A 26877-nucleotide genomic window follows, 5' to 3' on the forward strand; every position below is an offset into this window, starting at 1 on the left:
GTCTTATTAACACGGGTGTTCTGTTTCGTACAACTCGTACCCGCTTACAAAGTACCACACATATAACTTTGTAGGTGAAATTTTTTTTAGTCATTTCTTTTTCTAAGTGTGGCTAGCAACGCATCAGAAACTCTATATTCGTGACCACTGGGTTAGAGCAATGGTCTATAAGTGTTTTTTCCCAAAGCCACACACACCCACAATGATAGCAGCATCGGGAATCGAGTCCAGTACCCTTTGGTTTCGAAGCAAACGCTCCAACCACTAATGTACTCAGTAGGTACAGTGTATCAGATTTAGCGACACAACAGCGTGGGATGTTACATTGATAAGTTTTTATCTCGGTTAAGTAAAGTCAGAGGATTATCCGCAAAATGCATTAACAAAAATGAATCATGCATCGCTTATGGTCAGTAAGAAGGGGATTTTCAAAGATAGAGCCATTATTAACCGCTTACTAAACCGCGTATCAAGATGAATCATGGTTAATGGAAATTGTGGATCAAATCCTGCGTCATAAGAATAAGCGATTCCAGGGCCCATGACGCAGAGTTGAGATGTGTGGTGTTATTTTAGACAGTCAGCATCGTTAGATTGTATCATTGGTAACCATATCGGATTCAGTCATTAGAAAAAAGATCGTACGATTGTAAGGAAAAGGTTTTGGTCAGAGATGTTGCTCAGTTTGTGACAATTTATAATTGATTATTACCACGAAAGTTTGTACAACAGTTTCAAATTATCTGTGGTATTTCAATTTACACGGGTCGACGTAAAAAACGTTTTGGGGACACGGAACGCCAAATTAGATTAAATGATCTACTGTGAAACACGACGACGTGTATATTTTATTGACTTATAAAGCGTTTTGCATTTTCCCTATATACTTCTTGATTTGAACATTCCCTGTATGGGTCAATATATTTCACTTATTATAGAGCTTAAAGCTACTTTTGATAAAAAAATGTAATATTGGTTTTAGATTATATATATATATATATATTGGGTATTATTTTCCTATTGAAACTTTACCAAAAATCCCGTGTTTTATGCGCTAAGCTATCATACAGAGTGTTCGGAAAGTTATTATGCACCGTTCTAATAATTGAGTTGTTTAGAAATGAAGCATCTGATTGGGGTGTTTAAAAACAAAATAAGAAAGTTCCAAGTCTGTATTCTTGTTAAAAGGGGTCACATTCAACATCATTTATAATTTTCATTTATATTTACCTCCTGGATTCCATACTGAAACATGTCTGTTAGTAATACTTACCAATCACTGCCACTTCCACTTTGGCTCCAACAACATCATCTCCGACTTTAAGTTGTAGATCATATTTGCCAGAATCCCATCTCTCAGCTGTTCTGATGAAGAGGACGGAGGAATCGAGAGAGTTTCGAACAGCAACGTGATCTTCGAGAGCCTTTCCTTCTTTAGACCATGTGAGTTGAGGCTTTGGTCGTCCCTGATTAAGATATTAAACACGTTAAATATTAGGTGATATAGTGGGTTAGGGCAGTATGGTACAGATTGGGGTAAGATGGTCCATTTTTTTTAATAATGTAGTAGGTTAGGGTAAGATGGCCCATTTTTTAGTTCAAGTTTCATCATACAATATGATAGTAAATGAAAAATATTTACAAATTCATTTAACTGCGTCCTCACGACTCTAAAAGAGCGTTGTTACTGTTAACATTAGGGTTATATAGGGAACATAGTATATATTTGTTGTTTAAAGGTATAACGTTACACCACAGTACTATAGGTAAAAAACTATATCAGGTATATTAAGAGGGGTTATATGTTTTGTAAACTAATACGCTGGTACATTACAGAACTGCCAATCAATTTAGTTTCGTTTATGTACGCCACTTAGTTTAATAACCATGCTAATATGCCGCTTTACTTTGACCAAAGCACGTTGAAACAATACATTGACATGATACACAGCCATATAGAATATCGTGATTTTGTTTCACACAGCAGTGAAAAAAGCGTGACCCAGAAACTGATCGATTTACACGACATTTCAGGTCGTTTGGCCGCGACCTACTAAAATCACAACTCGCTGGCATCAAGTATAACGTTGCACATTGTTTTACCTGGTATGGCACGTTAACGTGAAGCTTTCCGCCAACTTTGACCTTTACTGGCTTGAGTAAATGACGAGGAAGAACGATCTTTGCCTCCTCTGTAAAAAGAGCAAAGTTTAATCCTCCGTATCACGTGTTTGTTTTGTACAATGTCTTTTAATAATGGAAGATACCGGACTTAAGGTTACCAAGGGTTTAGTTGAGTTTTATTACATGAGAAATATTGCTCAATTAATGTTTTTCATTTTTTGCGTTTTTGTGCCGGTTATACTAAACAAAGTTGACTTTTTCGCTCAGAAGGAGCCTTTTGGTGAAAATGTGTTTGGTTTTGCACTGCTTTTTTTAATAGGTTGTGATTGTTGCGGCCATATACACTTTTCCGTTAAAAGACACCCGTGTTTATAATCACGCCATCTCTTTAAATAATGTAAAGTTATTGTGTTTCGAAGCCCATATAAAGTAATCTGCAAAGTTGGCATTTGGTTTTGTTTTAAACTACCAATAAGGTTGTAAACGTCATCACAGCCATGAAGCTCGCGTGCTTCTGCCCACTGCTATATACGCATGAGAAGCTGGAATCAAGTAGGATTACTTTAATCCAGGCTTACGGCACGCAGTGGTCTCTTTGTTTGTTTTATTAACAGGTGCCTCGACCGGGTGTACGTAGAGTTTTTCGTCAAAACAGCCGCCGATCAAGTAAATCGAAAATTGGGGGTTGTACAGGGACACACCGTGCCCATTATCACGAAGGTGGATTTTGGGTGGAAATACCGGGTTTTTCTTGGTGAAGTGACTTCTTTTAAAATAATAATAGGTTGGCGCCTTGGTGGTCGTATCATTGCGCGCTGTTGCGACGTCTTGCGGAACGGGATTAGTGTCACAAAACCTACTAGCATCAATCATAATTAAGTTCTTTATTAATATTCCTATTTAATTGTTTTGGAGTCTTAGCAAAAACCGGCTGGCGCCGGAACGGTAAGCAGCATGAAATTTCACTGAAGTGAGACGTCGGCTTCATATTAAAGAGCGGTCGGGGTGTTAATAAAGTTATCCGTGACGGCACACTGCGGCTTTTTTCTCACGGAGCAAGCAAATAAACAGAGGCGTCGAAAGCGGGCAGTTTTGAGGTTTGAGGCGGTGTCCGATAATGGGTTTTCGCGAACACGCCGTAAACAGTGTGTCACTTGAAGATCTGACGTCATACTTTCACTGCGTCACCAGGACACGCGAGCATTTTAATAACAGGGCTTCTGCTCCAGAATGGCCGATCGTGCTGATCGAACGGCCGTGCTTTTCCAGATTATGATCAGCGCTTACGGTGTCCAAGTTACGTCACTGAAGACGTGTTTGAGGTCGTTTCGTCTTTTCTTCCTAACATAATTGATCTCGACGCATATGCTAGCACGTAGTAACCGGACACGGCTCCGGAGCGAGAACGATGCTGTTTGCGACATTATTATGATACGCGAAGAAGGTCAGATCTTTACACGTTGAACGCACACGCCCCAGATAATTGGTAGCGAGAAAGTCTCGCCTAATGACCGAAAACATCCGTTACCTGTTGCCCGTGCATTATTTACGCTCGTGTTCGTGAGTGCGGGTTAAATTCAATACTAGACACACGATAGGGAGAGTTAAGCAATTTCCTTCACGTTACACGCGATGGAAAAACGCGACACCTTTGGTCACTGACTCATATACAAACTTTCTCATATAGAGCATACACGCAAGTGAATAGCAAGCACTTTGCGACGAGTGTTTTCCGGTCCTGTACGGAGCTGGAAACCCGTCGGATAGTGGCGGATGTGAAGTCCGCTAATCACGTTAACACTGCGGCGTTGACCAAAGATTAAATCAAAAGATTTTGGGCAAAACAGAGCGAGGAAGTGGCGGTCGGCACACGCGAATTATTTAACCGACCTAAAAAGTTGATTTTAAAAATGTTTCGACTTGAACTTTTTCACGCAACGAAGCAAGTCCCATAACTACATATACTAGGGTGGGGTAAAATGGCCCATGTTTTTTTGTCGTCCAATTTGGTATAGTATAGCAAAGCATATTTACAGAATTGTATAACCTTTTCCAAACGACTCGAAAAGAGCGTTGTTAAATGTTTAAAACAAGATTAGGAGATATGGGATACTATATGTGCTGAGGGTATCCATCTTAATCAGACCCACTATATTTAAACACTGTAAATGGCACAAGTTAAAGCAAAGAATGCACCGATTCAGTGGATGCACTCTAAAAGCGTAGATTTAGATTAAAAATATGCCGGTCAGTTAAACCTTACACAAACGATTTATTAACTTAAGGTGTAGGTGTCAGCTACTTAACTAAGTATGCTCTATTTCTATGAAAAAAATGTGGTTGCTTTTCCAGCGGAAAACCAAAATTTACGCTGAAATAAACATCGGTAATACCGTTCCAGACGTTTGTTAATGTTTTTGAAACCAAATGTTTATTGCTTGTGCCAGGGCAGGGCACTAATCCTTACCTAATGACATAGAAAGCGGTCCATTAACCCAATGCCCGTGTATAACATAGGCCTGAATCTTACACCCTGCGTTGGTGGAACACAATTAAAGGAAAATACTGTTTGTTGTGTAATCACAGCCAAGACAGTGCGTCTACCGCATATTGCGTTCGAAGCGGAGGGCTTTCGTATATATGGCTACACGGTTTCGGGATACCGGTGTACGTCATACCATTCAGAAGCGCTGACTAAATTTGGCGATTGTGGGTCGCATGTTTAACACCACTGCTATACGACAACCTGCAATTTTTGCAGATGCGGTGCCAGATAAGGCACTTACGCTAATCGTTCGCTGACACCTTGCCTGGGAACAATAAGCATCTTGTGTGAACTATAATTGGCAGGTGTATGTTGACATTGCATCTTACTTATGTACGTCAACGGGATGCAAACCAGTTCCATATAAGGCACCTAACGACCCCAAAACCTTTATGACCCAAAACTGTTAATGAAGAAGGTTCGGCATTAAACCTAGAACGCAAAAGCGCATGTGCTGAAAAGAAGCGAAACCCCTAGTCGAACCCAGCGCTTAAAGTAATAGGATTATAGCTGCAAAAAAAACTGAATTTCGCCCGAACGTTTGCAACACGAATCTAGTATGTTAACGTTGATGTACAAGTTAAAATACGCTGAACATAATTAACTATGTTTATGCCACAACATAACCCAACAAAAAAGAGAAATAACAAACAAATTCCTCAAACATTTAAATCCTCATCAGTATACATGATATATTACCAAAGCTGCAACAATGTATTGTACAGCACTATTTGGGTTAATAAGTGGTTTTTGACAGGGCCATTTTTTACAGGTTTTATCTATACCTGTTTATTTATAGGATATTAAAATAAAGGCAATTTACCCAAAGGTTTTGGTTTATTTGCACTAAATACCCCTCTTTACCGTTTTATCAATTTCATATGCAAAATCGCACAACATGTTTTTTCAATCGAGGTAAAAACAGGATACGATAATTCAGCCGTTTCTCAAAACGGTACCGTATTACGTAAATCTCACAAATTCTTCATCCCCAATTCGTCTCGGTACAAATTTAATGGCACAAGACGATACCGTTCCCCCTAAGGGATTTAGTATTTGGCAAACAAATCTAAGGACAAACAAGGTAGCCATATATTTTGTAACAATTCGAAAACTGATACATCAGTATTGTAGGACAAGGTCATAGGGGATCCGATTTTTCTCATTTCAATTGACAAGTGAGAAGGAGAAATGACTGATTTAGCGACCGAGATTTCCGCCTGAAATCCAGCGTTATCACGTCGGCGTGATTGAAGCCTTAACCTCGGCCGTGCAACTGACCGTTGGTGGAGTTTACAGCGAAAACAAATTGGCAGAAAACGAGCAAAAACGGACCGACATCGGTTATCGATTAAGCTGCATGATTAATGACACACCTGTCACTTATAGCTAGCTTCCTCGATGTACGATAAGCTGCATATGCTAACATCCGGTTAAAATATTTTCAAAGGCGACAAAATCGCTTTGGTCCGACCAATAGCATGTTCGCATGTCTTAAACGAGAGAGTAAATACCGCTGCCTTGTAGCAGACAGTGTACGGACCAAATGTCGGAATTTTTAACAGCTATCTAACGCATTGTCAATTTACAATAACAAGATCGGGAAATGAATTATTTGCTCGTCAGGGAAGCGAATACTGCGCGTAGCAGCATATCTACATAAAGGTAATCTTTCAATGTGTTTATATGCATTTATACAATGCCTATGTATCTCCACTTTATCAATGGTTCGAATACGGTTTGTTTGTTTGCTCTAATACAACAACGGTACCACGTATTATACTTCAGGTTAGAAATACTTTGCTAGTTATGTGTAAACTAAAAATAAACGTGAGATAGGCAGGGTACAACATTCTTTTAGTCATATTGGTAAAGATATTACGTAAGCATTGCAGGCATTTGCTTTTTTATCGAATGTTCAAATTATAATTTTTTGCAGATTTTGGTATTTATATTTAGTGCTTGGCACAAGTGTCCCTGGGCAAGACACTAATTATTGCAAGAGTGGCGAAATTGTTGGCTATACATTAAATAAATGCTTTAGGACCCATAACCCCTGCAAGTGGAAAGCAGAAGCGTTAACCATTGTTCCACAGCGCCGGTTACGGGATGTAATGTTTGTATTTAAACCGAAAACTTTTCGACTTACTAAATAATAAACCAAACTCACCGACTACTGCAGCGCACACAACAGGACCAATCTCAGTGAAACCGCTGGATCCAGCTTTGTTGATTGCTGCCAACCGAAAACGGTATTTCTTTCCAGTGACCAGTTTATCCATGAGGATTTTAGAGGTGTTGTTGGGTAATAGACCTCCGTTTGATTGGACGGTTGTCCATTTTTCGTCTTCTTCGCCGACAAGTTGTTGTTCAAGCTGAAAAAGGATGTGTCAATAACTTGGAAGTGAATTTAAATGCGTATTTTTAGGTCATGTGGAAGTACTTGTGAGATATCGTTTTATTGGGCACAAGGGGGGGGTTACCCCAAACCCCCCCCCCCGTAGGGTTGGATGGGTACCGCTAGCTCCTGGTATCTCAGGTTTCCAGCTGCGATTTTAGCAAACAAACAACGTTTTTTTAGAGTCGTGAGAATACGATTTTGTTATCCTACAACTTTTTCTTTTTACCGAATTAGCGAACTAAAACAAGAAAATAAAATAAAAACGTGTACCATCTTTCTCTCCAAACTATATTATAAGGTGATGAAATTACCAGATATCCGTCGAGACCGGCCGCTCCTATGTCCGCTGGTGGAAGCCATGATAGCTCCAAGCTGTCGTCAGTGGCGGCAGATACTTTAAAACCGCTGGGCTCGCTACAAGGTGCTGAAAAGTAAGAAAATATGAGTCATTAGAAATAAAGTGGCAACAAATGGAGGAACCGAAACAACCTATACAGTCAATCTAGGAAGAGGCATTTTCTATTTTTATATAAAAAGAGGTCAAATACACTAAAACATAAAGAGAATACAAGAACACTCATGAAATAAGGTTATTACTAGCACTTGCTACACCAGCGTGCAAACTTTTACAGAAACACGACATAAATAACAAACGTTGCGCTAGTAGGCAGTTTTAATAAAAAGAGCATTTCGCGATGTTCAAAAATTGTTTTTAGATTTGGCAATATAAAACACCAGCGTGCAAACGCACCTACATGAAACGCACTGACCATCCACAGCGGCCCCATGCGGACGCAATGAAATGAGCGAACAAACCGGCGGGGGGCGGCAGCGCGCGTGAAATCTTTGCTCTCCCCTTTAGCGTGCAAGCGAAAACAAACTGTGACAATAAAACATGAAAATACTTTAGCAAACGGACAAGGAAATTAACGCTGACATGTCTATTTTACATTCTGGGAAAACAACTGGGAAAACAACTGTTTTGAACCTAAGTCATTTAAACGCGAGACAAAGAGAAAAAGAAATCCCACGCTAATAAAATTATTTCAGAAAAACACATGCTTATACTTACCCCATTTACCGAAAAACTTTTAGGAATCACTATTTTACCGTTACCAACTGCTGCCTTACAATTAAACACGATTTTCGAACCACCAACCACATTATTATCAATCGCGTTTACCGGAATCAAACGTACTTTACTTTAATACAATACGGATACCACGCCAACATAAACCGTATACGAACCTATGAGATATTTACAGTACGGCAGTAGTGTCATAAAATGCAGAAGAACGAAAAACATGAAACACGTTGTTGTGTTTCTTGACAATTCCTGATACTGAGAAATTAGCGACTGTTGTACATTTTTCAACGTAAAGCTAAACCTCAATGCTAGTTTAACACAACGCCCAACACAACATAAAATACACAAAAGTTAAAATAATCAACTCACCGAGAGGAGTGAACGGTATAGAAGCTGGACTTGGTTCTCCAACCCCAACCTCATTCACAGCTCGTACTCTCAACTGGTATTCCGTCCCTTCAATCATTCTTCTTGCTTCGTATTCTACTCCTTGCAGAGGGTCGAAGTTAAGACGAATCCATCTCTCGGATTTCGTCTTCTTTCTCTCCATTACGTAACCTATAGAATGAGTTGAACAATTTTTGGTTGGAATTAGATAAAGTCCGACGCCGTAGCAGTTGTTTAGCGCTCAAGCCGCTAACCCAGAGGCAATGGGTTTAAGGCTCATTGCTGCTACCATGTGTCCTTGGGCAAGGCATTTAGCGGTAATTGCTCAAGCCATTTTTTTAGTTGGAAGTTACAATACTCTAAAAATCTCTTCCAAGCTGCATGTGATGCTAGCTTAACACCAAGCAATTAGTAGGTAAAATTTATCACGTTGATTTAATTATTATGTTATGTACTTTGCTAAATGCTTATATAAAGTGCCCAAGTCCTGTACTTACCCTTAATTTCACAACCGCCGTTGCATGAAGGTCCAGTCCAAACAGCATAACATGTTTCTGCTGTCACGTTTGATACCTTTGGGACAGTTGGTGCACTTGGTACGTCTAAAAAACATATTACACGTTACGGTATGTTCTTACAAAGAATACATTTGTCGTGTCAATGTTTGTGAAACTTTTTCTTTGTGAACTTTTTTGTGAAAGCTTTTACATCAAGCAGTAGCAGATTTGTGAAAAGGTGAATTTCAAAACTCTTTGTACATTTAAGTCCTACCAACAAATTGAAGTTTAAACTGAATTTCTTGTCGTTTAATATATTCAGAGTCTCCGCCTTCAAGCTTTTCTTTGTCCCAAACCAAGTCACAATAATATTCGTCACTATCCTCGAGGTGAGAATCGACGATGACAAGCGAAGTGATGCCATGCTCAGTGCTTGTGTTGGTCCAAACCCGTTTTCCGGTTTGAACTAGTTGAATCTGCTTCCCGTCCTGCAGTGACGTGGGTTAAAAATGACTTAGCGCAGGCTTGGTGCAAAACATGCAGTGGATTTAGTTTTGAAAGTGGTATAATCATGCTGATGGTGTTTCCTAAGTGTGGCAATGCATTGATATGGTTTTGTGTTGTGTGCTATAGTGATTTAATTACCAATCACTTTGACTGTAAACGTAGCTGATTCAAAACCTTCTTCGCTAGTCAGAATAAGCGTGTATTCGCCCGAGTCGGTGCGTTTGGATTTGTCGATTATTAAAGAAGTTCTTTTTCCATTAGGAGCAGTGTCACTGCGAACACGCAGCTTGCTACTGCCCTCTTCCAGCAGCTGAAAGTTATTGGCTACATCACTCGGTAGCGTTATAGACGAGGCTTTATCGCGAGCCCGGAAAACGACACTTGTTATTACACGGTTGTTCTGTTTCATACACTTCGTGCCAGCTTATGAGCTACCACTTATGTAACTTTGTGGATGAATGTTTTTATGGGTGACATTTTAGACAATCCAATATAACACACGCTGGGTGGCAGCGAATTGTCTTATTTAAAGACACATACAACCACAACGGCAACATGACAAGCCTTGAACCCATCACCTCTTGTTTGGAGGCTATTAACCACTGTGCTACGCCGTCGGACTGTGCAGTATAAACACCTGTCCGTTGAAGTGGTTCAAATTCTAGTTAAAGTTAATACGTTTTCTATGTAGTTAATTCATAACAAAATGTCTCCAGTGTAAGAGATACAAATATACCTTAGGTCCTTTTTTCCATTCGGGTACTGGTGCGGGTTCCCCAGAGATGGGAATGTCTAACTTGATCTTGTTACCAGCTCTAACTTGAATGGATCTATCTTTTAAAGAGTGATCCAAGAAGATTTTGGGAGGAGCTGGAAGGAAACAGGCGATTAAAAACTTTACCAAGTAAATTAAAGTGTCGGTAAAGTATAATGCCTTTCGTTATAACTTGGGCCGAGAAGGGCAAACTTTAAAATAAAAAATGACCGAAAAAGCCTAGCAGTATTTTGAAATATATACAGTATTACAATTTATAGTAGGTCGCGGTAAGATGAGACACCTTTAGTACATAATATACAAATATCCTGATCATGTTTTAAACAAACAGTAACAGTCTATAAGAGTCGTGAGAATACGGTATTATAATTCTTTAAATGTTCTTTATTTATTACCAAATTGAACGAGAAAATAGAATGAAAGGATGTCCCATCTTTCCCACCATATACTTATATACAAATTGTAATTGTAAAATGGGGAGTTCTTACCCTTCTTTCGTTCAACGGTGATATGTCCACCAGTCATTTCAAGCGCAGCAGTAATGGAGCATGTTGGGTTATCTTCTGCAGCAAAAGTGTATTCACCTTGGTCGGAATCTTTCACGCCGGATATGACAAGCTTACGAGCTTTACCGGTCTAAAAGTGCAAAAGTAACAGTTTCAATCATGCTTTTTTGTAAATTATTAATTTAGTCTATTTATGTTTTTATTTAGTTAACTTAAGTATCAAAAAGTGTTTTGTTTAAGTATAGTCAAAAAGTGTTTTGTTTAAAAATAATCAAACATATCGCTATACTAATTGTAGTAAAATACTTGACAAATATTAACATATTGATCAAGCATTTATGATATAATAGGTTGGGTTAAGATGGGGTATGTTTTATTTTCTGGCCCCTCCAAATCGATAACAGGCAAAGAACATTTACAGCGCTATAAGACGTAACACCACACCTATATATAAAAATTGGTTTGTTAATTGTTTAAAACAGTCGCAAAATATAGGATTTAGGTTCTAATGCTATTCCATCTTACTCCAAGGTACTATATATTTTGGTTTGTTAAATTTACAGACATTAGAAGAATATAAATTTTGATACCTCAGTAATCTTAACTCGGTCATCAGCTTTCATTGGCTTGCCGTCCTTCAACCAATTTCCCTTCGTGGTTTCATTTGAGACTTCGCAGAAAAACTCCGCAGTTTCTTTGAAGTTTACCTATGAAGACACAAAGGTATTACATTGTGTTTCGTTGGGACACTTTTCTTGATGCAATACAGCTTAACGACATTCATTTGACAGAGTGGTTTTGTTACAGAGTATAAACGGTGTAAATATCTCGTGAATGATTTTCGTCCTACTCGCAAATACCAAAAAATCATGTTATAGTAGTCTACAAAAGACACATACGCCCGATAACGATAGCAGCGACTACGAAGAGCCTTAAATCATAACCTCTGGGTTACGATACCGGGTTAGAGGCAGATGCACTAGCCAAATACACTGCTGCGCAGAAAAATACTACTAACTTTAAGGTCAGAGAAAGCCCGAGTGAACACAGCAGCTGGTTCCTGCACCAACAACTCGGAACAACTTGAGCTTCCGTTAGTCATGAACTGGTAGAATCCTTCGTCTTCTATCACAGCCTGTTGTACAAGTTGTTGAATATTAAAAAGCACTTTTGAAACAGAAAGCGCGAAAATAAAGTCGAAATGATAGTGTAATATTTTTATTTTTTGTTGCAAAGTAAAGTTATAATATTTGTTGTTTTAATGCTGTATCTTAGCCGGTTATGTAAATTGTCAAAAGTGATAACGTGTCCAAAACATAATGCTCAAATATAAAGGCGAACTGGTGTTATTTTTATAACTTGTGTAAGAACGTTAAACTATGGTTTATCTGGTACAGCAGCACTGCGAGGCATTGGCGAAAACGGAAAACAACAGGAATGAATTAATGGTGAAGATATGGTATGTACCTCAGTAATAGTTAAAGTCACTTTCACGCCTTCTTTCTTTACTTTGAACCGATCGTTGGACGGAATATCAACACCGTCTTTGAGGAAGCGAAATTTGCCGTTCTCGTTAGAGATCTGTAAAAGCACATGAATAAAAAAATGTCAAGAAAAAAATGACAAGAAAATTTAACAAAACAAAGAAAATTGACAAGAGAAACAAGTTGGCAAGATAAAAAAATTAAAAGAAAAATATGTTATATGTTTGAGTGATGCAGCAAGCCCTAACCTCGCAGCAAAATTCGGTAGTTTCTCCACATGCGATTTGAGCGTCCTCCAATCCCTTTACAATGGTGACTGGTGGTTCTGAGCAAAACATTTAAAATTGAAACAAAAAATATACCAGTCGATGCCAAGACATATTTTTCGTTAACATGTGATGAAAAATATGAGAATCAATTCAAAATTAGTTATCGATAGGCAGCTAATGGCTTTCAGCGATATATACTACTGTTTGATTATAGATTGCATACTGTAAGCACCTAAATTCCTTATTTTTTAATCGTGGTTTAATCATTTAACAACGCTCTTATAGAGTCGCGGACCACGGTTATATAATTCTGTAAAAGTTCTTGGTGTTCTACCCAAATAAGAAGAAAAGAGAATGAAAACCTATAGACCATCATCACCCACCCAACTATATGTAATAGAAAAATAAATTATATTTGATGTTTAATGTTTAGAAACAAATTTACATGTGGTCATACCTTGAACGAACACCTCACACGCAGTTACATCTTTACCAACCACACAAGTATAAGTGGCATCGTCATCCTTGGAGGTTTGATCAATCATCAAGTATCTCTTGTTCGCTGGTAATCAAATCGAATTTTACAAAGACGCCAGTATATTCGAGACCCCATGTTTTATGTGCAACAATATAGTATGTTGCCCATGCACAATTAAGTATACAACTTCTTATAAAAAGATACGAATGCTACTTGCGTTTATCCTCGCGTGGACGGAAAACGACAGTCGTTATAATTTTTTGCCTGACTGGTAATTTGGACAACCCAGTAGTGACCACTGGGTTGAAGCAATTACTGTTTAGTGTCTTGTCAAAGAACACATATGCTCACAATAGTAGCAGCGACGAGCGTTGAACCAATTACCCCTGAGTTAGAGGTAGGCACTGTATAATTCCCCCCAAAAAGTTATTTTACCTTTAGTTACAATCTGGTAACCCTTCCCTGGGGTAATTTCGTTGCCATTTTTGAGCCACTTTACTGTCATTTGCTCGTTAGCCACCTCTGCTTCAAGTACCAACTTTTCACCAAGATTAAGAGAATGACTTTCGGGAAGCTTTTTGGTAAATGCTGTATTGAAAAAATATATTGTCTTGATAAAAATTTAGATACAACATGTTTTAGTATGAATACAGTTAGTTACGTTTGCATTACCGGTTATAGGTATTCGGTATACTTAGAAGTTCTTTTTTCAAATTTGTTTTTTAAGGTGATGCCGAAATTTTTAGAACATATTGAAACATTACTGAAATACTTTTACTTACACGGGCACTTCTTGTTGGCCAGTTTACTCATTTGCGAAAGTCTTCGTAGCATAATACGCATGTCTGGGATTCCAAACTTGAACGCAATCGACTCATAGTCGCGAGTAGATGCAGTCTTCAGCAAAGACCAAATGTCGAATTTGCCGGAACTTTCTTCCTTACGTAAGCGCTCACTGCAACGTATTGATTTTAAAGTATATGCAGTAGGGTGGGGTAAGATGGGACATTTCATATATTTTTCTCGTCCGACTCGGTATTAAACAAAAAACGTTCAAAAAATTACAAAACCGTATCCTAACAACTGCATAGACCGTTGCTAATTGTTTAAACACGATGAGGATATAAAACGGCATCCCATATTAGAAAACAGTATTATATTGTGCGGCAAAATTGCGTCGCTCTATGTACAAAACAATAGTTCTTAATTTTAAAACAATTCCGACCATTTGTTTAATCTTGAAGTTAAAACATTTTTAAAAATCTTAACATAAAAATTGGTCCAAGTCTTTCTGTTATTGCTGTGCTGTATTAAGCACAGTTGAAATCATGTGGAATTAGTATGAAACATGTCATTGTTAAACGAATGTGCGAACTGACAGGTGTGCTAAGTTAATACACATGTGTGCATGCAAAATGTACAGCCAGTTACCTTAAGCCACCCGCAGCAATGCTCTTTTGCCTGGAAGTGAAATTAGTAAAGTGTCATTTCAACAAAGTGAAATTAGTAAACTAAGTAAAATTATTTTTGCAAAAAAGTTAAATTGGTAAAGTGTAATTTTAAAAGCGTGATATATAGGATTGGAAATTAACGGCAAAACAACAGTTCTTAAAACTCGCTATGGGTAAAACCTACTTCAGTAAAAAGTGTCAAATAAAAGCGTGGTTGCATGCTAAATTGTATGCTGCAATGTATCTATAATTTGTGCTAATAGACTACGTTTGGCGATGTTTTTATTTATAAAGCAAAGCATTCTTACACTTTCTTGAGTCGGTTTCGGAAGTCTACATCCTTTAAGACATCTTTTTCATCACTGCATATAAAAAATGTTACGGTCGAACTAATGTAACTTAGGGGGTCAATTTTTGTGGGATCGTGTTTTTGCAATGTATGGCTGACAATTTAGACAACCCATAAGAGACCACTGGGTTAGAGCAATAGCCTTCAAGTGGCTCGCCCAAGAACATACACGCACATAATGGCAGCACCTAGCCTCGATCCGTATACCCTAGGCTAAATGTAACGTGATTTCCATTTTGCCATGGCGCCGGACTATACATGGTCAGTGATACAGCATATACCGATACGATATTAGATACGCCATTACCAGGCAAGACAAATCAGAGAACTTACGGGACATATCCTTTCTTGATTTCAATTTTGTGTTCTTCAACCACTGGAGCTGTGGAAATATTAAAAATTAAAAAACATTTTAAACATAATTCACTCCACACAGCAAACAAAAGCATGCAGTAAAATTTCATAGGAAAAACAAGTTTATGCAACAACGAAGCAGAACCGTTGAGCTAATATACAGTTTCGTCAGTCTTTTGAACTTTTGAATAAATAAATGCTTAGAGTTGTTTGCCCAGCACATCCTACATGCGAATAGGAGTTATATTTTGGAAGACACATGCAACCTTACGAAAAACAAATTCTGGCAAGTATACTACTACCCATATGAATTGGTATTGGTCCTTAGCTATAATATAGTATATGGTAGGAGAAAATGGGACACCATTTTATTGTATTTTCTTGTCCCATTCGGTAGTTAACAAAGAAAATATAAAAGTGTATCCTCACGACTCCCATAGACCGTTGTTAATTGATCAAAACACAATCAGGATAATTGGAGATTACGTGCTAAAGGTTTTCACCTGACCCCAAAGTACAACTATGTTACCATTAACGTTGCCTGTCGTTAATCTGCAACTAAAGCATACGTACGTCCAACGGCCACGTTAAAAGACGCCTCATTTTCCCCAATAGGCGACACGGCTTTCACTTTGTAACTGCCACCATCAGAAACTTTGGGCTGACGAAACTTTAAAAAATGTTCCCCAGTGCGTTCGTTGCACCACATGTCATATCTGTCGCCCTTTGTCAACTCTTTCCATTTCCCTTTGATCCAAATAACTTTCATAGCATGCAGCACGTCAATGTGCATCACTTTTACTCGGACCGTAACCTCCACGCCTGCAAATGCTCAAATTCTGCATGCATGTTTTGCAAAGTCACTCAAACAAACGGAAAATCATGGGAAATCAAAACCACACAAACAATGGCCAACTCCTAAACACAGGAAAAGCAAGGAAAACATCAACACCAATCTACTAACCTTCAGTTGTAGTTGCATTTTCAGGAGCTTCGACGATCCCGTCTGCGAAAGATAGACAGTTAAAAACTGCGTAATGTTGCGGTGCAGACAAGACGATAAATACGGACATGTCGTAACGACACTAGTACAACAGCAGACTCCAGAACCATCATTATCGGTTTTGGAAATCTGCCTAGCTTAAGCACTACATAAGAGTGTCTGCTGTTCTATGACTTTACACAACCTCCCCTTTAAACTTTAAATGAATGAATGAATGAATGAATGAATGAATGAATGAAATATACTTTAAACTCCCAATTTAAATCTACCTAAAGTGGAACTAAAAGTATTTTTTATAACTGGTGTATAGAATAGAGACGCGACCGTTGCAAATATAAGTGACTAAAACTCGAAAATGATATCGTTTTAAATCAAACAATTGTAAATATGAATTCAGTTTAGATAAAAAAAAACAATTTGCAGATCAATTATAACAATTTAGTTCAGTTCGCGTTTAATGATCTGGTATTTAGGTATTACAGTATTATGGGCGAATGTTTAAATATAGCGTGCCCATTTCAATATTTTAAAACGTGTTGCAATCTAAAAAACTTCGCTTACTTGTCACTGGCGTCTCCTCCGTTGGTTTTTCAGGAGTTTTGACTTCAGAAGTTTCAACGACAACTGGGGCTTCTTTTGGTTTATCAACTTTTACAGGTTCTGGGGCTAGTACAAGTTTGATTGAATTAGTGTCAACAAAACGATATGGGTTTGTGTGATATAGACCTCATTCGAAAAATTTTGGTAAGGTGGGGAAAGATGGGACGCCTTTTCATTATCTTTTCTCGTCCCATTATGAAGTAAACAAATAACATTCCATAGGCCGAACAGGATATTGGGATCCTCTGTGTTATATCCTTGCTTCATTTTTTCACACAAGAATCTTCCAACTTTATGAGCACCAGATCAGGGCCATAGATTCGCGGAAATTATTACCACTCCATACTTTATCCACAAGCTAACTAACAAGATCATAGCAATGGAAAACTTTAATGTACCTGGAACAGGTTTTTCTTCAGCTTTTGGGGCTACGTCCTTTGCGGGTGCTTTTTCTGCCACGCTTTCCTTGCGTTTTTTAACCACTTTCTTCACTACTTTCTTTTTCAGGATTTTCTTTGCGGGGTCTAAATACATTAAGGCGTGTTATTAGCTGTTACATAACAGAACAACTTATCTTTTTGAAAACGATAGTAAAGATCATTTTAAGCAAACGTTATGTATTAAGAAACAAAGAGAATGGAATCAACAGAAAAAAAACGACAGTCGTTAAAACACGCTATATGGATAAAAAGTGTGGGAAATGGCGTTAATTAAAAACACCCGATTTGTAAGCAAATCGGTTTAATGTATGCTATGCCAACTATATATTATCTAAGTAGTAAGTACGTAAAAATGATCACAAATATGTGTCATCGTACAACAGCGTAACGAATGCTAAAGCATTTATACGATGTGGTAGGCTGGGGTAAAATGATAACCTGTTTACATTCTTTTTTTTTGTCTTACCATTTGGTGGTAAACAAAATACACACAATTATATAACCGTATCCTATCCTCACGATTGTACAAGAGCATTTAAAACACGTTTTAAAGTATGGGATATTAAGTGCTAACGGTATCCATCTCACCCAACAGTTTTATATTATCAAGGCATGTGCTTGGAGAACCAAAGTTCGCCAACGAGGCTTCAAATTAACTTACCTGCTCCTGGCACTGGCATCTTGATATTTGAAACAAATTCCGCTGATGTTTAGAAACACAGATCAGTTGTACGACTCAAAACTTAATGGTTTATGATTCTAGGGGAATCTGTAAAAAAAAATAACAAAACCTGCTGCTTACTGCTTCTACAGTCGTTTTAAATGCACATCAAGTACATTCAACATAATATAAACAACTTAACAGATGCTTGCACACCCTTGAGTCACTTGGTCTGTGCTTCGTCTGTGCAAAACTTGACTGGCAGAAAAGAATGCGGCTTCTTACTGATAAGAGCAAGGCGCCCTGTGCTGATTGCTACGCAAGAGAAAAAGGCTGAGTGCTGCGAGTGTTGCAATTAACGAAACGTCATCGAATCTAGGTGCTATGCGACCAGCTGTACTGATGTGTGGGAATTGAATCAGTGACCGTTGGTGGTATACATTTGCATGGCTGAACATTCGGTAGCAAAGTTTGATATTTTTAAATTATTGACCTCAAGTCGATTTATTAAACACGATGTAACGTATTCCTTAGGTTAAATATTTGCATACTGATGTATATCTCTACCGGGTTGAAATGTATTTTAACAGATTTTTTTGTTTATACACACACACAACTTTTTTTTATTTTTTATATGAAACTGTACATTACATTTCTCAATCTTTAAATCTGCAACTCGTTAAACCATAACTGTATACTAGAAACCTGGAAAAAACATTTAAGTTTTACAGCAAAGTCTGCACGCGTCTATATTTATCCCTTCAGTACTTTAGCTGTCAACAGTTTTCTGATGACGTAGCAACCCGATGACGTGTTATATATAGAAATGAATGTTTAATAGCCAACTGTTAGTTTTAATTTATAGACATTAAATACATCAACAAAACACTTCAAAAATAGTTACATTTTGTTGTTGTATTCGCAGAATCACTCTTGCATGGTAATAGGTTGACTAGACTAACAACCAAAAAAATATAAAGTATATATACAGTGTTGTGGGGAGAGATGGAACACCTTAATAATATCCAAAAAAATCGTGTTTTAAACAATTAACAACGGTCCATTTCGAAATCGAGAGTATGCGGTTTTAAATTCTTTGTTTTGTTCTTTGTTTACTACCAATTGGGACAAGGAAAATAGAATAATTACAAGTGTCCTATCTCCCCCACATTACTGTATATTTGATTTGGCAGAAGCAAGCTATATACGTATGGTGATTTTCGGTAAACTACGCATAATAACTAACAATCTGGCTTTAAGCGGTATAAATGTACACGAGAAAAATGTCGGCGGGCATATATACGCGATATATAGATTTCCTTTATAACGGAGTGTTTATGTAACCAGCGTCATCGGCAACGTTAATTTTTGGATCGATTACTTTTACAGTTGGAAGAGAGTTTACAGCTTGTGAATTGGAAGTTAAATTGTCATTCTCGTCTTCTTCAGCTATCCCGGGTGGCTCGCTAAATTGGAACGAAACTTTGCTTGCTTTACGGTCGTTGTGTCCGTTAGATTGGAGCTTATGACTGTTGTTGGTCCCAGAAAATCCTCCCATATTAAAAGCAGGGTTTTCTTTGCCCGACATCTTTGGTTCATGATATTTCGTGAGCGGACTTTCGTGAACGTCAGAATCGACATCTAAATTGTTAACAGTACGGATTACTTGCTGTGATAAGATGAAGGAACGAAAATTATCGTGTTTTAAACATTTAAGTATACGTTAAAATGTACATAGCAGGGTGATCGAGGGAAGACAGTTAGCACATATTATCCAAATATCCCGATTGTGTTTGGGCTTTGGGCTATACAGGGGTATATGGGAGTCGTGAAGACACGGTTTTATAATTCTTTAAATAATTTATGCTTACTACCGATTTGAATGGGTAAGAGAATGTGTCCCATCTTCCCCACCCTTCTATATGTTATACATCACCTTGTAGCATCGAATCATCTCTTTCGTAATTGAAAAACAGACGAAGTGCTTTGGGTTTCCACTTATGTACTATCATCACAGATATTCCACATATAACGCATAAAAGACCTATACAAGTATACATATTTATAAATACAATTTTTAAATAATACATTTTCGCTATCGTTTTCAAAGAGATAAATAAAAACTAGGCTATGTTATGTTACACCAACCTGTGGCAAAACAAAGCCAATAGCACCATCCGTAAGAGGGCGTAAGAACGGCATTAGGGGCGTCGTATCCGAGGTGTATTTGGAGTTCCCGCCCGTGGCTACTAATGGTAAAATACGAAAGATTAGCGCTAAGCATTAGTAGCCCAGTGAACGTCAGCACCATGCCGCCGTACAAGAGAACGCTATGGAACAGTACATTCGTTACAAACCACATCCCGAAGGCTGACCTGGAAAGTACAATAAGCTGGTATCAACGACAAATACATATAAAATAAACTGTAAATATACTGATATAATAATACTGTGACTAAACGTTATGTATTCGAATGAACCGAACATTTTATAACTAATCATAATTCATGCGTATGTGAAGTAAATATTATTCTATATTCATTTTAGTCGGTATTTTATAATATTTCTTTAACATTGCACTAATACCAAAATAAGGTACACAAATAAATCACAATGAAAGCCATACCATAGCATGTAGAAGCTGTAATGACCCGCAATCCAATACCGTCGACCCCACATCCAAATTGTGCTTATTCTGTTCACACTGAAGTGTTCAACTACGTTAAGGATCGGGAAAGGTAACCCTCGCTTCAGAGAATCTGTCAGGGCCTCGTCTGCGGACAAGAAGTAATATCTTTCGCTAAAGGAAATGTCTTCGCCACCTTGAACGCCATCTCCTGATGTGAAAACATGGGCGGTAAATTTATGGTTAGGAATACCGAAGATGCCTTTACAAAATATGTTTACAAATAAAAAAATTTTAGTAAAAAGGGTTTTCTGTATGGCTGATATTTTAGAGTGACTACTGGGTTGGATCATTTACCGTTATAAGTGTTTTAATCCAGAACACATATGACCACAACGGTAGCAGCGACGAGCTTAGGTTAGAGGCAGGCGCGCTAACCATACTGTGCTACAGCGCCGAACTTGTTCAAGTTTCGCTCACCTCTTAGAGTTACATTAAACTCGCTCAGACCGATCATTAATCCAACTTTGAAACGAACCATTTCCTCGGAGTTTGCTTTGAAAGGCATAACAGTTTCCACGGAATCGACGTGCCATGACACACCTTGTGCGCAAGCTGAAAGACATGAAATTTAATAAATGAAAGATTGTAACTCGCGTCAACAGAAAAACTATTAGTGACTATACTGGGTTGCCGTTTCAGAAAAAAAGAAACTTATATTGTGGCTTTTTCCGAATAAAACATATAAAGCATTTATGTTTCAATTTTTTAGTTAAACATTTCGAAACCTTTATGTTCAAGTTGTCGAAGAAAGTATTTCTGCCAATTTAGAAGCATGAAATTGTTCGCAAATAAAAACGCACTGTCGGACAAGAACCGATTGTATTTGATTATGAATTCGCTATATACCCAAATCAGAAAGGAGTGCTATAGTCAATATACATTATCAACTCTTCAGTCATAATAATCCAAAATGCGAAAGCTGCCAGTTGCAAATATAAACATACAACACAAATTAGCATATACTAAATGCCGGCAAAAAAGTACACCCGATACGAGATTCGTTTTCGCTAAAAATATCTCTATTCATAAAACGACCGATAAAAGCTCGGCTAATGAGTTGCGTCAGACGGTTTCGTTCATGCTTATTAAATATCAACACATATTATTTACATACTAGTTGCAAAGAAGTAATTTCCGTTACATAATAGCCACGCGTTTTCAGCGAAACTATTACACGATTTAAACGAAGCAAGTTTATGCAAGTCAACATCGGCACTTAAAACTTACCAATAATTGTGGCGCCAATGAAAAGGCTTGTGCACCATCGTAGTAAAAAGAACAATCTCTGGAAAAGTAAAGAAAATAATAATAGTCGCAAATATTATTTTGCAAAAAATAAAAGAGCATGCCAACATAAGCATATGCGGTGTATGCTTATAAGGTCCCTTAAGTTTGTATATAATCCGTTATATTCAAGGTTGCAATAGTCGTTGAAGTTAAACACGATTTTAAAAATACGTGGCTATGAACCGCAAGGCATGTGTATTTAGATGATCATTTAGGTTTGTATATATTAAATTATTTTCTAACGTCATCAAAATGGCAATTGCAGCTTCGTACTTCATACGCGGTGGGGGGGAGATGGGACACCCGACGTGATAAGTAAAAAATGTTGCAATAGTTTGGAGTGAGATGGGTCAAGTTTACATTATATAACCGTAGCTCGCGACTTTAAAACAGAGTTGATAACTGTTTAAAACACGATCGAGAAATAGGGGTTTTAGTGACAACGGTATCTCATCTTACCCCACAATAGTATAATTATTTTTACGTTTTGCATACCTCTTTGCCTCGTACACCGGGTAGAATAAGAAAAAGCCCAATAAGCACAGCAATAGCGGCATAACCGAGATACAACTGGCTTGGATTCACAACTGCTGCTGAAGGTCGTTCGGAGTAAAATGGCGGCCATCCATCACCCAATGTCATCTTAAAAAGCTTTGTGGATTACTTAACAAAGCAACAGGTCCAAGCGTCGTGGATTGGCGGATTGCTCAGGTTTTACCAGCTAAGCTACCGCTTTGAAATCTAATACAACAAATACTTGATGTTATTTTTGGTAACTTTGTAAGAATACAGTGTAAAGTTACGATATTTAAATTCGGCATTGGGGAAACCCGTAACACCACAATGCTATATGACGCTGAAAGGAATATTGTTAAGGTTATACCCATGCGAAGTGAATGTCAATGTTATCGGGAAATCTAGTCATTGTGGAATGTGAAAGTTATCGAGGCAAATGTCATCGTGATTTGCAAGTTCGAAAACTATAACTGTATCACATTTCGTCATTTAGTTAAAATAAAACAGAATAAATATTATACAAGATAAAATGCAAAACAAGATTGAATCTCAAAATGTATAGTCCAGACGGAAGCGTTTTAACTATTAATGATAAAATGTGATACAGTTACGGCGTAAACTAAACGTAACGATACATAAACAAATAAGCCTCTTACAACAAGAGTTATATTTGAAACGCAGTTTAAATATTTAAAAAAATGCTCGCGGAAAAAATCCCTACCCCAAAAGATCTCATTTATATTGTTTAAATACTTGCATTATCAGATTAGGACTACTTAACGCATTGCAACAGTAGGTTTCTAGCAAACAAATCCATTGCAGCCAAACAATATATTTTATTGAAATATTGTTAGGTTTAGTGAAATAATGATTAGAAGGGCACGCGTGTTCAAAGGTTCCACTTTATTAGAACTGTACTCTCTCAACACGACCAAGTATAAATTTATACCATGAATAATAAATATTTGCAATTTATTTCTTTTTCTGTATTTGTGAGCACGTAACTTCAAATTTAGCCATGTTTATAATTTTGTCCAACTTCCAAGTTTTAATATGGAAATGATGTATAATTTAACGAATGTAACATTTTATCCTCACGTGGACAGAAAACGACAGTCGTTATAATACGGGCGTTCTGCTTTATACACCTCATGCCAGCTTACGATATACCACATATGTAACTTTGTTGGTGGTTGTTTTTTTTTTTGTTTTTTTTTTCTTTTATTCTTTGTGGTATGGCTGATAACTTGGACAACCCATTAGTGATTACTCCAATCCTAGTAATTGGCGTTGAGAGTTTTGCCTATTGATACATAAGCTCACAGTGGTAGCAGCGCCAAGCTTGGAACCCATGACCGATTGGTTAAATGCATGCGCACTAACCAACCGTGCCACGACGCCGAACGATTAAATATATTCATTGGTTATAGACGTTCTGTAGCTTAGCTTTATATACATTATAATAGGCCATACTACAGCAATGCTCGGGTTTAAGTGTATTATTCAAGTCACAGAAAAAAGGGCGAGATTGAAAACAAAACACGCCCTACGGTTGAAGCTCGACCGAGCGTCACAGACCCGTGGCGTTCTCCCCCAAAACAGGACTCATTAGATCAACAAGTATATTTTACACCTAAACACACTTCTGCTAGACTTGTGCTTTGTATTTCTAGTTCAGAACAATTTCCCAAACATCAGGACACCTTATACACACCTGAAGGTTAAAATAATTTCCCCGGAAATTTAAACGACAATTCCAAATCCGGTGTTTCTTCAGACAAATTAAGATGCATTGTAAGTTGGCATGTTTAATTACCGAGTGATTTTAGTTTCCCAAATAAAGCACGACTAGTATGCTATGAATGTTTCCCATGCGTCGCCACAAGGACATGATAAATGAAACCGCAAAAGGCGAAAATTGTTATTGCGTGTTCACATTTTGGTACAGATATTGCAAAGGTATTAGCAGAGATAATTTTGCGCTGTTAAATTTCTTTGTTTAATTTTAACATAGCTATTTCAACATAAAGCAGTGAACAACGCGAATGAAGGTCATATTTTACAATAATAGTTTTGTAGGGTGAAATTGGATAATGTTTTTTTGTTTACCACCAAATAGGACGGAATAATAGAATGAAAATGTGTCCTATCTCCCCCCATCCTACTATATATAAACCAGAACTATACAAAAAGAAACTCCATAAGGATGTGTATAACTTCCATTACTAGATATGAACAATCCATAAGTATGAGTTGAGTCGCGTCAATGCAATGAGATTGCAAGTAGTGAAAAGAATTTACGCGCAATCATTGGACCTGGAACGCCTGGAATTATTCAGGAATTTGCGGGTAAGTTTTAGCATGCCTATCTCCGATAGAGCGGTATTCCGATACTCAATATTCGGACCGAGCATATGGATTCAGGAAGTTTTAGTATAAGAGGATTGTTTTTAATTTGATGTAACATATTGCCGAAGTGTAATTAAAAGATTGTAATTATATGTTTTACTAATTGCCGTTAAAATTAATATGTCATTATGCGTGTCACGTAAACACACGCGGTTTGACAGCCTGTCATTGGATATTAAAGTATGCGCTGTTTTGTTTTTACCAACACCAAATAAAACTGTTAAAATATAGCTCTGTGGTAAGATGGGTACTACCAGCACATACTAACCCATATATTTTAACCATACCAATTAACTACGCCCTTTGATAGAGTGAAAATATCTTTAAATAATTTTCAATATTCTTTGTTTAATACTGAATGGGAAATTAAATAGGAATAAACACAGGCATTAGCCAAACTACTGTACGTTTGCAAGTTTCGTATTCTGTAGATTTTTAAATAAAATAGGTAACATGGTTTTATTGCTACGCGTATGAGAAAACATATACCAACAACCTATATAGGCGTATAACTATAAGAACGGATATTGGTATACACATACAAGATAAAAAACATATGCTTCTTGTATACACAATCAAAATAGCGGAAACAAGTTATATAGTAGGTTGGGACACTTTTTCATTTTATTTTCTCTTCCCATTTGGTGGTAAACAAAGAACATTCACAGAATTATAAACCGTATTCTCACGACTCCCATAGACCGTGGTTAGTTGATTAAAACACGATCAAGATACTTTGATATTGTGTGCTAAAGGTGTCTCGACTCCTCTCATCTTATTATATATAAAACAACTCGTAATAACTACTCCATATCTTGTTTCAGTCGTAATAAAGTTCATCTATACAGCTATATACATGAGCATGAGGTTTTAATTGTTAAATTACCTCAAGTAATGATTATATGACATGAGAACACATACACCTACTCGTCGGCAATTTACGCTAATTTTTCTCAGGCTATTGTTCTACGAAAAGCAAATGATTTTCACTCAGCAAACTACAACTAAAAGTCAGGTTATATACCTATAACTGAATTTTGCGACGCGACTAAAGTAAGTTTATGTGTATGTTAACTGCCTTTTAAAATTATGCTTAAATAAAAAAAAACTGTTTTTAATCTACATGATTTTTTATTAGTTGCTTGTTTTGCTTATAGCGTTCTAAAAATGCCTAACCTCGTTATAGAAATTTTTGGCAGAATTTATAAAGTACTAAAAATATATTCCTTTTAAAATATTATAAGACTACTTTCCTTCACAAACAGAATACATGGCTCATAAACTTCGCACAATGACAGGTATTATAACGTAACTGCCCTAAAGCCTATTGTCAATGTCAATCCAAATCTTATGGGTTTTTTTAGCTAACTGAACCGTGCTCCGCTACGCAAAAACAAAATTTCGGTAATATTTAACAGAAAAATCTATAATAATATGATCATATTTTTTTAGCACAACAAATACGTGTAGTTAAACCGATTATATGCTGTTATACTAACCAAACCTAGTCTGTCCTGTTTGCCGATAGTCTCGTCCGTATAAACACAAGGAAACACTTCATTAAAATGTAAAATATTAATGCCAGGGGTACCGAACTTACATTAGCTTCTCATTGATTAACGGTTAAGCACTGACCATCGGTAGACTTAACTCGGTCGGCCAATTAACCTCACATAATCACTGTAATCGGCTAATGACTAAGATGTCTCAAATACGACAAAGGGCTGCGAGCACAGACCTTATAATATTGCACTAATCTTTTACAGAGACTGGTCATAGAACCGCTCCGCCTATGCTGGGGTATTCTGTGTACTGCGGCTGTCTTCTGTGTTATTCTGTGGGAAACAGATCGCGTTTTTTACCGTGCGAATGTACTGCGGCGCACGGCGTCGTTCTGCTTGCGGCGCGTACAGTCTGTCGCCGTTGAGGCAGTAAGAGCTCCGGGTTTTATCAACCCAAGAGCCCGTTATCGAATAGTTTGGTTTAGCAATGACAAAGGGGATTTATATAAAGGCTGTCATAGGTCGGTTAGTCGAAAATCCAGCACTTGAGCGAAAG

General features: G+C 37.4%; 2 protein-coding genes and 1 long non-coding RNA gene across 8 annotated transcripts in view; 1 reads left to right on the top strand and 2 right to left on the bottom strand.

The window, feature by feature from the left end:
- LOC100178041 (myosin-binding protein C, cardiac-type-like) overlaps nucleotides 1-18050 on the bottom strand; it is a 36147-nt gene extending 18097 nt beyond the window's left edge. For 2 of the 6 annotated variants that reach the window (XR_003396445.1, XM_018815376.2), the window contains exons 1-24: nucleotides 17919-18050; nucleotides 17216-17341; nucleotides 16779-16883; nucleotides 16179-16220; nucleotides 15788-16036; nucleotides 15194-15242; nucleotides 14820-14873; nucleotides 14492-14521; nucleotides 13843-14015; nucleotides 13496-13648; nucleotides 13040-13144; nucleotides 12562-12638; nucleotides 12297-12410; nucleotides 11848-11964; nucleotides 11420-11536; nucleotides 10812-10959; nucleotides 10285-10418; nucleotides 9316-9529; nucleotides 9042-9146; nucleotides 8527-8715; nucleotides 7382-7494; nucleotides 6840-7044; nucleotides 2104-2192; nucleotides 1274-1466 (exon numbers count right to left, since the gene is read on the bottom strand). Coding sequence is in view for 5 of the 6 variants with exons in the window: in XM_018815376.2 (XP_018670921.1) it covers nucleotides 1274-1466; nucleotides 2104-2192; nucleotides 6840-7044; nucleotides 7382-7494; nucleotides 8527-8715; nucleotides 9042-9146; nucleotides 9316-9529; nucleotides 10285-10418; nucleotides 10812-10959; nucleotides 11420-11536; nucleotides 11848-11964; nucleotides 12297-12410; nucleotides 12562-12638; nucleotides 13040-13144; nucleotides 13496-13648; nucleotides 13843-14015; nucleotides 14492-14521; nucleotides 14820-14873; nucleotides 15194-15242; nucleotides 15788-16036; nucleotides 16179-16220; nucleotides 16779-16883; nucleotides 17216-17341; nucleotides 17919-17937 (2920 nt within the window). In the remaining variant the exon portion in view is untranslated. Of the gene's footprint in view, nucleotides 1-1273; nucleotides 1467-2103; nucleotides 2193-6839; nucleotides 7045-7381; nucleotides 7495-8526; nucleotides 8716-9041; nucleotides 9147-9315; nucleotides 9530-9686; nucleotides 9859-10284; nucleotides 10419-10811; nucleotides 10960-11419; nucleotides 11537-11847; nucleotides 11965-12296; nucleotides 12411-12561; nucleotides 12639-13039; nucleotides 13145-13495; nucleotides 13649-13842; nucleotides 14016-14491; nucleotides 14522-14819; nucleotides 14874-15193; nucleotides 15243-15787; nucleotides 16037-16178; nucleotides 16221-16778; nucleotides 16884-17215; nucleotides 17342-17918 lie in introns of all 6 variants that reach the window. The other 4 variants (XM_026837140.1, XM_026837143.1, XM_002130155.5 and 1 more) reach the window with 4 other exon arrangements.
- Nucleotides 26-18912, top strand: LOC113474778. The gene is made up of 3 exons (XR_003396465.1): nucleotides 26-1258; nucleotides 14701-14706; nucleotides 18899-18912. It is a non-coding gene; the product is annotated as an uncharacterized LOC113474778 (long non-coding RNA).
- LOC100180454 (dual oxidase maturation factor 1-like) lies at nucleotides 18816-26622 on the bottom strand. The gene is made up of 8 exons (XM_018815387.2): nucleotides 26420-26622; nucleotides 22390-22635; nucleotides 21835-21892; nucleotides 21025-21159; nucleotides 20545-20755; nucleotides 20067-20293; nucleotides 19855-19962; nucleotides 18816-19559 (listed from the first exon to the last, which is right to left on the bottom strand). The coding sequence occupies exons 2-8, from the start codon at nucleotides 22534-22536 to the stop codon at nucleotides 19240-19242; spliced, it is 1206 nt and encodes a 401-aa protein (XP_018670932.1). The 5' UTR covers nucleotides 22537-22635; nucleotides 26420-26622; the 3' UTR covers nucleotides 18816-19239.
- Between the last annotated feature and the right edge of the window lie 255 nt (nucleotides 26623-26877).

The sequence above is a fragment of the Ciona intestinalis genome, chromosome 1, assembly GCF_000224145.3.
Source record: "Ciona intestinalis chromosome 1, KH, whole genome shotgun sequence".
NCBI lineage: Eukaryota > Metazoa > Chordata > Ascidiacea > Phlebobranchia > Cionidae > Ciona > Ciona intestinalis.